Source organism: Capra hircus, chromosome 8 (genome assembly GCF_001704415.2).
Source record: "Capra hircus breed San Clemente chromosome 8, ASM170441v1, whole genome shotgun sequence".
NCBI lineage: Eukaryota > Metazoa > Chordata > Mammalia > Artiodactyla > Bovidae > Capra > Capra hircus.
Window position 1 is genome coordinate 28,410,336 of NC_030815.1, and position 13,891 is coordinate 28,424,226.

Consider the following 13,891-nt stretch of genomic DNA (forward strand, 5'->3'; position numbering starts at 1 on the left):
AGGACACTGAGGCTAAAAGCTAGCACATCTCAGAGACCAGCCAAACTGAATTATTTCCTGTAGGAGTGTATCAGTTACACACTCTTCTGGGTTCAGAGAGAGAAGGTAATCCATTCATCCCCTCACCCTTCAGTTGTGCTCACTGGTCTTCCCTCCATCCAGGATTATACCTATAAGAAAGGTATAATCTTCCCCTTTGGAAACAACAGACAGTGGCTGTCAAGGAAAACGTCATCTCCTACTGCTCTAAATGATGGTTAAATATGTTGGCCAAATAATTCAGACACTACCACATCCTGCATAGTGGGCCTCTCCTTGTCATAATCAAAGGTGAGGCACACTTTGAACAGTCCACCTCACCAGTACAGATTACAAAGTTAAACAAATAGTGAATTCCTAAATATGTTGCATACTTAGCATAAGTCTATACATATACATACATACATATATATATACACACATACATACATATACTGCAAAGGTGAAAAGTTGAGTTCCATAATATTAGCCTATCAAATGGAAGCAAAATTTTTTATCTGTAAATGTGTCTATAATACACCATAAACTATGACCTACCTCATATACAGATGCATAATGTATACTTTATAAGTGGAAGAAAAACTCCACCAGATTTCAAAGGCTTTATGCCTACGATTTAACACACGTCTTGATTTTTACTGTCAGATTTTACCAGTTCAGGCTTTTCAGTCAAATATACCTAAACTTAAACCCAAACTCTAGGCCCTGCCATTTACTTGCTGTTGATCTGAGAAGAGTTACCTGCTATATTTGTTGTTTGTCAATTGTAAAACAAAAATAATGCTGTCTGCTTGACAGGCCCATTGTAAGAATTAATTGAGATCACTTATTTATAGAGCTAAGCATGATACTAGCTACATAGTAAGTGCTCACTAAAATGGCAGTTATAATTAGTATAATTAAGGTCTTCAACTATTACAGTGCCTTTCTCCTCAAAGTACTCCATATCACTAACTGCATGCCTACACACACGTGCATGCACGCGTGTGTGCCTGAAAAACTATTATGGCCCAAATCATGTGCTCTTCTCTGCATACTAAACCAAAACATATATTACTATACTATAACGCATATTAGAGCACACCAATATAAAAATTACTCAAGTGTTTAGGTATACGGCAACCCACAGAACTATTTTTATTAGAACTTGGGAAAGATAGTAGTTTAAAATACAAGCTTATACATTTCCTTCTTGCTATTCACAGATGTCAGGACTCTAGAAAGTTCATGTTTTGCCTTAAAAAATGGCATTCCTAGGAATCAGTCTCTTTCCAAATCATCAAAATCTAGAGTTTGGGAGAAGTATTTATTTGTGAATTATGACAAGTATTAAGCCCTGGGAGATTCCAAACTAAGATAACCAAATAAAGGATTATTTTACAACCACTAGAAAAATATCAAATCATATTGTACTCACATATAATCAAATTTTAAATGTACATCTTAATCTTGAACTAAATAATAGCACAGTATGCTAGTCTATAACTAAAAATAAGTGTCTTATGCTTTGCTGTATAATTACATATATTTTACTATAATATGTGGACATTCTAATGAAAGAAGCAAGTATTTTTTCTTTGTTGAGTATTAATTTGAGTACTAATAACAAACTTAATTAAGGTATGGAGCATTTAGTTAGAAAAAAATTAACATAGCCCCACTTGTACTGACATTAATTTTGTGCCAAGTTAAAATTTCACAGGGTCATAAACTTGAAGAATGAAAAAGTTCATCTTAAATCTCAAAATGTGAAGCACAGACAAGAGTTTTAAAAGATATTTCTCTTAAATACACTGAAAACTTTAGGGTTTTATTGAACAAGGACAACCTCTTTTGGAATTTTCGGGCTCCCTATAGTTTATGTATCTTTGATAGATTTTTGTAATAAAGAAATTGGACATTAAAGAGAAAATAAAAAAAATAAAGAGAGAATAAAATACATACTAAATTTTGTTTTGTCTGATTCAAAAATATTTTTAAGCATAAGGAAAAAAAATCACAATAACAGTAATCTAGAACAGAAGGCTAGCTGTAGCTTCTGAAAATAAATATGTTTTTGAAAATAAATATTTTTATTAAGTTTAAACTTATTTATGATTTTGTGCTTTGAGTTTTATAAATGAAATAACTCCTTTGGCACATATTAATTACAATGTTTATTAAAATTAATCATTAAAGTATAAAATACTCTTCATGCAAAGAAGAGCTAGGTTCTAGATTTGTTGAAATTACCACCTAAGAATATTGGATATATTTTGCAATTAACATTGAAAAATGTCAAATATCTCTCCTGATAATTTTATCTAAAGTGATTTATTTTAAAAGAGTTAGAGCTACAAATTCAGACAAGCTTGAAGAGATAACAGCTTAGTGTCTTATTTTCGTCTGCTGCCCAGAAAGAATGTTCTTTTAATACTGTACTGAGCTATAAAACATATATTTTTTCCTTGGTAAAAAATACTTTTCTGGATTATTTAAGGGGCTAGTTCTAGGCTCTAAAGAAAAAAATACAATTACTTGTGAAACATAGTGTTACATGACAGAAGAAAAATGAGGAAAAATTATTTGCATCTCCTTTAAGTTAGTCACAAGACTTTGAGGCTTCTTCCATTCTCCCCAGTAAGTGCAATTTATTTTTCTACATGTGTCAGTAGCAAACAATGTTATTTAGACTCTAACCTGGCACGCTACAACCTCTGGCCCGCCCTTGAGCCCCTCCATTGCAAAGGTCTCCAGGTGCAGTCTGGGTAGCTGCAGGGTGAAGTCATTCCTACTTGCCGCAGTCCGTGACAGCGAGATCTGATCTCTGACCTAAAGGGAAAAAAATAGCATCAATGGTAATTCCCCTTCAGACACATTAACTGGGATGAACTGGGTCCCCTTGAGCCCACTGAGTGGACTTGCATTGATCGCTAGACCTGAAATCCATGAATAAATTTAGGACTAATTGATTTTTCGTTGCAAATAAATCTCTAATTCAGAGTGCTGGGGGAGAATGTTAAGAAGAAAAAGCATCCTCCTGCTTGAAATGAGCAGAGGGAAGAAGAGTCGCTGGAGCTCTTCTGATCAAGAGGTTTTGAATTATTTTTTCACTGTTCCACCTCAAAAGAAAAAGGAAACAAGGGAAAACAAGCCCAAAAGAATCAAAAATAAATAGCAATCTCTTACTTATTCACACTCTCTTAATAACATATGTAATTTAACCAGTATTAATGGGTATATATTAAACAAGATAGTTATTAGGCACTAGTCTTCGACAAGACAAGTTCAGTACGTGCTCTAGAATAAAAACAAATATGTTCAACACACAAGGAGACTTAAAAATACACTAGCAAGAGGTTTGTTTGCCCTCTTTACTCTTATTAAATTTGAATCTTAATGATTAAATACATATAAACCAACTTGGTCACATGAATTCTAAATAAGATAATGGATAAAATCAGTAGTGTTTGTACTATACTTGAACTGTTCAGAAAGGTAACAATACAAACACATCACAGATCTGATATGGGAAAAATACCAATTCGCAACCTAGTCTCTGCATCACATGCAGTTGATATTACACTGCCACCTTCTGGACAAATGAGAAATACTCACTATATAATATGAATAAAAGAAAATGTTTAGAAACAAGTATTTTCATTTTTAATTTCCAAATTTCGTAAAAGCCTCAAAAATTCCACAGTTTAATTTTAAGATCAGTAGGCTCTCATCTTTAATCACATAGTTTAATGATAAGAGTTTTCATATGTAAGCATATTTCCTAACTTTTCTTATGCCTGAACAGGTTTTAAAATTTTATCTCTTTGACATTGTGTCTTTGATAAATAGTATACAACTAGCTTAAAGTCACAGGACAAAATGAGTTTTTACGAGGTAGTAAAGGTCAAGAATGGGGAGAATCATCATTGTTGAAATACCTGTATTTATATCTCTAGTTTTATCTTAGCAACTTCATATATAACTTGGTAATAATAAATTATAGGAACCCTCACCTTCATTTTTCTATTCCACTTGGGTAGCTTGTAAAACTGTTTGAATTATTTCTTACTTTATGAATGAACTATCATACAACATAAGGTTTCCTTAAATCAGCAAACATACTCAAACACATGACGACATACATCTTTCATAGTTTGTGCTAATCCAGGCTATAAACATCCTTATCGTCTTAAGTTGAGCTGAAGAATTTCTGCCAATAACTGCAGGTCAAAGTATATGCTGTAAAACATACACTATAATGCAATTTGTATAATATTGTGAGTACAATATTCATACCAGAGTCCCAATACAGAATGCATATTTATCTGTAACAAACACTTTCTAGTCTTCAGTTAGGATGAAAATGCTTTTAACTCACTTAACAAAATAAATCACATTTTACAAATGCCTTTGCTTTAGGTTTTATATTCTATATGCATGGACACCTTCTCATGCTCTTTTTTTTTTTTTTTGTCACCAATCTGCACTCAGATAAAAGAAAACATTAATGTGGATTAAGGTACTGAGAATTTATCAACATCAAACCACTAGTGTTTTGCCTTCTACCCTTCTGAACAACAGTCAATAGATCTAAATATTTTACTGCACCCTGGCCAATTCATTGTTTGATGTTTAAAAACTCACCCAGAATCAAAGAAAATTTATTAAATTTGAGCCCCCAAATGAGATACTATTAGCTTTGAAAGTCAAGTTTAACTGCGATATTGATGATTCTCTTTTTTCTGTGACAAAATTCACTAGGGAAATCCTGGATGTCAAAGTACAAAAGCAGATTGCTAATATGGGCAAAGGGTGGGAGGGCAGGGGGCGGCGGGGGGGGGCGGCGGCTATGAGCAACCTAGGTACAATCCACAACACACTCCAGGCACTGGAGGTCCTTTAACCCGATTAATATCAGGCATCATACTTCATCTGTGAAGCTTGACATACAGGAACAGTAAGCCACATTGTATATCCTCTAAATAAACTTTCTGAACAACATTAAGCAGGGGCATCTGGCATTTAAAACTGTGATTTATTGTCAAATTAACATTTTCACTACAACATTATTTAATTTGCCAAACGAAGTAACTCTTCGTATTTGCATGCGATAGGGAAAAAAATCAAAATGCAGTTGTTTTGCTAAACTTAATGATGGGCATCACAATTACAACATTATTTGAATAGCATGCATGTGTTAATACTCTCATTTAATTATCAATTATCTGTTGAACGTTGGCAGTGCCACAAAGAGACAGTGCCCATGATATATAACAGAAATAAACTCACAAATATTTCTACTAAAATATGCGAGGTTTTTTTCCCACTTTTATATTAAATCAAAACTTTGAAAATAGGCAAACTAACATGTTCACCAAGTATTTCAAGAAGAAGTTTTTTTTAAGTCTTGATAAAGGATTGACCAGGAATTCTTTTATTTTAACAGATAAAGGGAGTAAATGCATCATGTTGAAAGAATGTAAAACAGTGACACTAGGGCTAGTGAAAAGCTAACGGTGCAGCAAAGAGCAGGAGAGAAAGACTGCAGTGAACAGCAAAACTGAAGGAGAGAGGGGAATGGCTCAGAAAGAATGCAAAAGGCAAGTCTGAATAAGGATAAACAAGGAACAGTTCAGCACAGAACAGTAAGGAAAAAGACTTTCACCTTCCCGCACTAAATTTGTTCACGAGAAAAACAGAATACACAGGCTGAGAACAAAGTGACTACGAGCAGAAAAGACAGAAGCAGGATTTCTTTAGGAAATACTGCCCACTGGATACAAAATGGTCCCTTTCAAACATGAGAATTTAAAGTAAATTTCTTTACTGTCAAAAAAAATTTTTGAAGTAACGATATTAAAACAATAAAACTGTTTCTCATCCTACTAGGAAAATCAGGTTCACCTTTTAAAATAAAGATTTTAGTGTGAATTAGGATTAAAACAACCATCACCTGTCCATGGATTAAATTATAATTTCAAATTTAAAATTAATTGGAAATCATAATTTCAAAAGCCAGCCTTTAATTCTGCTACAGTATATCATTATTCATCCTATAATTAGATTCTATATTCTTTTTACTCTGGTTTATTTATAGATATGAATAACATATATATAATATTTTTCCACTTTAAAATGACTAACACTTCATTTTAACGTAAGTTTTTCAAAGAACTTCACAGTATAAATCTCAATTGCAAAATTGTATACATTTTTCTAACTTCCTATAAAAACTGTATAATTTTATATTTTCACAAAGACTAAAGGAAACCATACCCATATTACTCCATTCTAAAATTTTGATTTTTAGAAAATGTAGTTTACTTTCTCCCTTTCTTGTTACATACTTTCAGAAAGCAGATATTTCTCATAGATATGCCATAAGAAACAAGAGAAACAGAGGCAAATAACACAAAATAAATGAAACTTAACAAGTTCAAAACACCATTAAGAAATATTTATTTTATTGCAACAATTTAGTTGTAGATTTAAGTAATTCTTAAGCTCTATCCTATACTGTTTCTATTCCTCTGATTAACCTTTTCTCTCAAGCCAATCTTTCCTAATCTTCTGTACTCCTGCTAACACTCAAAAAACTATTTCTGCTAGATACATCCACTATAAAATTAAACCAGTCATTTTTAGAAAAACATTCAATTCCTAAAATAAGAACCTGCATCTTTTATCACACACAACTATAAAGACTTTGGCACCCAATGTTCCAGCTATTTTTAAAAATTCATGAAATATGATACTAGTTGTGTTTTTACCAATAGAATACCCAGGAAAAAGCAGTAAGGGTTGTTGATGAAAAACTCAGATACACTTTAGAACACATGTAAGAAGATGTATACAATGTCTGAATCTTGAATGCCTGGGAAAAGTAAATGATAATCAGGCCTGCCTAAAATTTCATTTGTTCCAATCCATTAAGGCCTCTGATACTTCCAAATAAACCTTACCAGAGAGATTCCCGTCATATACAGATCTCAACAATATTTCCCGCAACTCCCACCCTTATCATCCTGTGGGAGTTTACTATGCCTCTATTCCCCACCTTCCTTTTTCCTACCTCCTCTCCTGTACTTCCTTTCACTTCCATTGATTCCTCATCACTTTCCCTTCTCTCTTTATCCTATTTTTCACCATATACACCAGAGCAGCCTATGTATTCTTTTTAATCTTATGCCCTAGAGAGCAGAGTGCAGTTGGCATACTACAGCTCAAGGACCGAATCCAGACCACCGCCTGTTACTGTAAATAAAGTTTTATTGGAACACAGCCACACCCACTCACTTAGCTATTGTCTTTGGGGGCTTTCCAGCTAAGAGGACAGAGTTGAATAGTTGAGACAGAAACCATATGGTCCACAAAGCCCAAAATATTTACTATCTGGCCCTCTACAGAAAATGTTGGCCATTCCCCTGCCTCAGAGACACAGCAAGAAAGACTACATTTTTCACCATCTATAAAAATTTTTTTTAGTGACCACATCTCACCAGAGAATGTATGAACAATTTCTAGTGAGTAAACCTTATACCACTAACATATAGGACGCAATCTCATAGATACTTTCTGGCTTCTTTTTTCAAGTTTTACATAGTCTGATAGATAACTTGACTGGGTCTAACTTTCCTGGCACAAGTGATCACCACTCTAATAACTAAACTACAGAAAATTTGGTTAAACAAGTAGCACAGGCATCAGTTCAGTTCAGTCACTCAGTCGTGTCCGACTCTTTGCAACCCCATGAATTGCAGCACACCAGGCCTCCCTGTCCATCACCAACTCCTGCAGTTCACTCACACTCATGTCCATCGAGTTGGTGATGCCATCCAGCCATCTCATCCTCTGTCGTCCCCTTTTCCTCCTGCCCCCAATCCCTCCCAGTACCAGAATTTTTTCCAACGAGTCAGCTCTTTGCAAGGTGGCCAAAGTATTGGAGTTTCAGCTTTAGCATCATTCCTTCCAAAGAACACCCAGGACTAATCTCCTTTAGAATGGACTGGTTGGCTCTCCTTGCAGTCCAAGGGACTCTCAAGAGTCTTCTCCAACACCACAGTTCAAAAGCATCCATTCTTCGGCACTCAGCTTTCTTCACAGTCCAACTCTCACATCCATACATGACCACTGGAAAAACCATAGCCTTGACTAGACGGACCTTTGTTGGCAAAGTAATGTCTCTGCTTTTCAATATGCTATCTACGTTGGTCATAACTTTCCTTCCAAGCAAAGTAACGTCTGTGCTTTTGAATATGCTATCTAGGTTGGTCATAACTTTCCTTCCAAGTGTCTTTTCATTTCATGGAGATCTTTTGTAAAGAGAGAGAGAAGGGAATTCACCAGTATGGACCATATGTTCTGCAATAACACTAGCAACAGAAAGACCCTGTACACATGGAGGTTCTCAGTGAGCATGTGATCAAATATGAACGTCATTCCAAACTCACAAACTCTACGAGGTAGTAGGGAAGCGAGGATAACCAAAAAGCATGATCTGTGCCCAGTGACAGAAGCAGGGATTAAAGCGCACCATCACAGCAGAAATGGCATTCACAAGTTAGACAGTGACGACTAAATGGATATTTCCCTCTTTTGCCTTTTCTTTAGTTAGTTCATGAAATGGATAGAGTGTAGTACTGTTCTTATTAGTAGCAATACTGCTAGCACTTCCAAAAGCACTTCATACTTTTCAAAGTGCTCTCCACACTTTCAGACTTCATTCTGCCATCCACCTTGTGAAAGAGCTACTGCCATCCCTAATATGAGGAAATTGTGTCCAGTGCTCCTAGCAACACATAACAGTGCCTCTGAGTATCTACAATGACAGTTAACAGATGAGCAAATTGCTCAAGATCTTGTTACTCCTTCCATTTCCCTACCTAAAAGTCAACACCATTCTATTTTTCCTTCTCTTTGTCCCTTGTCTGGCAGGCTTAGCAAAAATGTGTGTCATAAAAGTAGTTTTGTGGTCAGCAGTGAAGATTGTTATTGAAACACCCTGATTTTCCTCAGTAGTTTCATTGGATCTATGCGCATTTTTCAGTCATTCATGTATTTTCTCCCTGACCCTTCAACACACACACAATTACCATACTGAGAGACAGGTACCTGTGAGCAATCTTCCTTATACAATGGCCATAATCTCACTTGGAAGATCCCCAGACTACAAGGTCCCAAGGTATGTGCAGCAGCTCCTGCTGTGCTCTGTTCCTACGGGATGGAGACCCTGGCCTAAGCAGCAAAAGCAGGCACTCCATTGGTACTGCAGCAAGCGCAGAAACCCCTCCTTTGAAAAGAAGAAAGTGAGAAACCAGCCTGCTTTTGCTGCAGGTTATTTAACCTCCAACTCCAGAGCAGAGCCAGAACTCTCTCTGCTGTGACCAGAAAAAAAAAGCCAAAATCTACCACGACCACAACCACCCCACACATTATTGTTCCATCCTAATTATGGAACTAGAAAACTGATCTCTTGAATCAAATTATCAAGCTGGGCTACATCCCAATTAAGGATCTGAAAAACTGAACCCTCAAATCAAATTATCAACCTGGAAAATAGGATGATATAATCACAGACATCGTATAAAGGCACTAGGCAGGATGATAAATCTGAGGCGTAGGTTATATACCACAGACTGCTCCTTGCAGATAGATTACTGTGACCTTGATCTATTTAAACAAACAGAAAACGCATACTTGAGTACAGAAAGATGTATTTATGAATTGTTAGAGTTCTCCACACAGAGATATTTTCTTCCCTAGGGCAAACTATTCGAAAGGGTAAAGACAGATACACACTAAATTAGTTATTTAGATGTGCTTAAGCTAAAAGCTGGTAAGCACATGGATACGACATTCCGTGGTCTCTTATCTTTAGTTTGTCAAGGTTTTTAAATCCCTCTTGAGCTGAAGTACCATTTTTAGCTTGGCTAGGTCAGAATGACACTGAACAACATGAATGATGACACACAAGACAGCTATATGGACAGAGCTGCCATCAGCAAGCCAGCTGTGCTAACACCTGTATGACACAGCTGATCTTCAGAATCAGGATCAAGAAACCAAAAATGGAAATAGGTTCAAAGATCATAAGTATCATAAGTAACATTTAGAGAGTCATTAATAAGTCACTTAAAACTGGGTTATTAGAGGCATATGATCATGTTTCAACTTTAAAATAACTGTCAGCTTTATTAATTAAAAATTACTCTGTGGTCTTTGTATTCCACATAAATGATCTAAGAATTAAAAAGCAAAGTTAACTATGTATTACCAAATATTCTCATTCACATTTTTAAGGTAAGAATCACATGTAAAGATGTGGCCACTCAGAATCCTCACCTGTTACATTCTCTTTGACTCAATTCTACTCTAAAATTTTTCCTAACAATAGAAGTTACCATCTTTCCATTTCATAGGAATCAAATTAGTTGCTACCTATAAAATTTGTTGCCAGTGTATCTCTCTTTCCTAGAGACATTTTTATCATTGAATCTAGGCTTTCTCCTCTAGATCTTGATTATGCAAAGTAAATACACATGCTGTTTTCAGCAATCAAGAAATGAAGACACGGGACTTCCCTGGTGGTCCAAAAATTAAGACTCTATGCTCCCAATGCAGGGAACCCAGGTTCCATCCTTGGTCAGGGAACTAGATTCCTTGTGCCACAACTGAGATCCAGCACAGTCAAACTAAATAAAGTAAAATTTAAAAATAATTAATCAACAAAAAATGAAGACAACATCAGCAAGACTTCCACTGGAATCTGGACGTAGTTTTAGTTGTGTTTAGAGACTGGGCAATGGTAAAAAAGTTTGACTCATGCAACAAACCTTCATCAAGTGCCTACTGGATATCAAGCACTATGACAGATGCTGAGCATATAAAAATTAAGGAGACAGAACTCCATTCCTCAAAGACTTCAAATTCCAGTGGCATAATTAATCTCTCAAAATGTATGTCCTAGCCTTCCCATTTATCCATAATGTCTTGTTTCTCCTGTCAATTGCTATACCACCTTCTTTATTTGCCAGAAGATTTATGTTAATCAATCTCAAACCTTTATCTTTAGCTCTGACTTTTCCCCTGAGGTCTAGACTCTCATATCCTGCTGATCACTCACTCCATGATACCTTAAACTCAGTATTTCCAAAACAAAACTCATCATTGTCTTCCTTTTCTTCGCTAACAAAAAGGAGGGGGGGGGGGCAAAAAAAGCCTGTTCCTCTTTTTGTTTTCCAACATTAGTTAATCATACTGTCCATCTTGGGAACCACCCTTCCCTGCCTTTCACCTTCCCATTTTTACTAAATAAGCTTCATATCCTTTCTTCTGACACCACTCATCGTCACTATCTAGTCTCAAATCTTCACCAGTACTCATCTAGCCTACAAACTCATGTTCTTCATTATTTCATTACCAACTTCACTCTTCACTATTTATGGCCTGCAAAGGTGCCTCCCAAAGCCCCACTTTAGTAAGGAAATCTGACCACATCACTCCTTATCTCAAACCTTAATTGTCTCCCTGCTCCACAATAAAGATCCAAGTGTCTTAAAAATGACCAAAAAAAAAAAGTTCTTCCATTACCTGGCTGCCACTTGTCTCATTCAACCTCATCTCCTGCACTCTCCTTGCACTTAATGCTGCACTGAGGCTATCTGGCCATTCATGCTTCCATGCTCCTGCACATTCTACTCTCTCTGCTGAAATGCCCTTCTCATCTTTCCTCACACTTCAAAGCCCCATGCAAGCTTTAATTTTCTTCCAAGAAATTTCCAGCCAACCCTTGGGTTTCCTAAGTATGCTTCATAGATGAATAACTATCTAAATGGATGTGGAACTGCATCTACTGGGTACATATTTACCATAGTATACTGGAATTATACCGTCTCTATGGCAACCCACTCCAGTACTCTTGCTTGGAAAATTCCATGGATGGAGAAGCCTGGTGGGCTATAGTCCATGGGGTTGCAAAGAGTCGGACACGACTGAGCGACTTCATTTTCACTTTTCACTTTCATCTTGAAGAAAGAAACAATGAGATATATACACATATGTTGTTGTGATTGTTATTTGTGCATCTGTTTGTTTCCCCAAAGGCTAGTACAGTTTCTGGCCCATAATATACATTCAAAAAGCATTTGTATAGGGGAGAACAAGAGGGTGGAAGAGTAGGTGGATGTGGAGTACATCTCTCTCCACGGATACATCAGGATACACCAGGATACACCTTCAGACATAAAAGTGCATGCAGAACACCAGCTGAGAGCAGAGAGGAGTACCTGACCAGCAGAAAAGAATATATAGACGCACGCAAAACTCGGTAGGATGAAGGAACTAGGGGGAAAATCAGGAGTGTTAATAGGACTGGACCTGCCCTCAGAGGGTGGGGGAACTGAAGCAGGGGTTGGATCCCCACACTGGGGCAACTGCCTGAGTCAGAGAAGAAACATCTAAGGCTGAGAGTGAAATAGCTGATGTGTGGCAGCCTAAATGGAATGAGAATCAGACAGTCCTTGCCACAGCCATACATACAGAGATGTAGATCCCCTGGAAGGTGCAACAGCTGGGAGCTGGAGTTTAGGGATTGTGGTGCAATCTCAGGGTGGGCTGCTGTTGACTGCAGAGAGACAGACCGAGGGGATGTGAGGGAGGAGACTGTGGTGGGAAATGCCTGTGGAGGAAAGCTGGGCAGCCATGGAAGCAAGGTGATACTGCTGAGTCACGTGTAGAGGGTGGAGCCATCACCATAGCCTCTCTCTCCCCACACGCCAGCATTGGCAGCTGAACAATAGAGAGACTGGCCCATCAAACACCTGAGGCACTGAACTACAGAGTAGGGCCCCACTCAGGGTGCTCCTTTAAGTGACCGATGCACTGAATTACAGAGTAGGACCCCAGCCAGGGGGGGCCCTCTATGTGCCTGACACACTGAACAACAGAGAAAGATCCCAGGCAAGGGAGCCCTCTAAGGGCCTGAATGAGCAGAGCTACGGAGAAAGACCGGTCAAGAGGCCTTCTGATTGCCAGCTACAAGAGGCTTGAAAAAAGACTCTGATAGGGCCATAACTCCTGCGGCAGAGGCAGTCTGTATCCCTGCACACTTGGTGCCGCCAAGGTCCCCGCAAGCCAAGCAGCTGCGCCACCATCATGCTCAACTCTCACTGGGGTTGAGCTGCCACAGGCAAAACAAGTCTTACGTCTATGCACACAGGGTCACTGCGGTAGTGTCCGACTCTTTGCAACTCTATGGACTATCAGGCTTCTCTGTCAGGGAGGCGGGTTCTCCAGGCAAGAATACTGCAACATATCGGCCAATACTGGTTGCCAAACCCTTCTAGAGCACTACATTTCCTGCTGCTCTAGCCTCCAATTCCCCTGAGTACCTGGTGCTGCCAGAGCCCCTGAGACCCAGGCAGCTGTACCACCTCCACACCTGGCCCCCCCAGGGGCAAACCCAAGTCCTCCAGGGCAGCCTCAGGAGCAAACCCCAGTGGACGACCCACAGGCAGAGGTGGAAATAAAACCACAATTGAAACCCAGGGGCAGTGCGACTAAGGGAGAAGACTCAAAACCTTTCCACCAGCTGTATAAGCTGCAGATTAAATCCACACGATCAACTAGGCAGACTCTGTGTCTATGGAATATATAAAAGGTCATTGAGAGCTCCCACAAAAGAAAACGCACTAGTTCTGATAGCTGTGGATATTGGAGGCAAGAAAATATAGGAATAGGACCAGATTAGAATTTGAGCTGCCCCCACAACAGGTCCAGAGAACAGCACAGTTTTGGAGGACATCCTAGGAGGTGAGGTGGACTGTGACTCCCAGCGAGGGAAAGGACTTTGACAGCAGTGACTCAAGAAAAA

General features: G+C 38.0%; 1 protein-coding gene across 1 annotated transcript in view; it reads right to left on the reverse strand.

The window, feature by feature from the left end:
• Positions 1 to 13,891, reverse strand: part of CCDC171 (coiled-coil domain containing 171) — a 351,122-nt gene that overhangs the window by 94,823 nt on the left and 242,408 nt on the right. Inside the window, exon 24 of the mRNA XM_005683650.3 lies at positions 2,719 to 2,850. Coding sequence (XP_005683707.1) covers positions 2,719 to 2,850 — 132 coding nt within the window. The remainder of the gene's footprint in view (positions 1 to 2,718; positions 2,851 to 13,891) is intronic.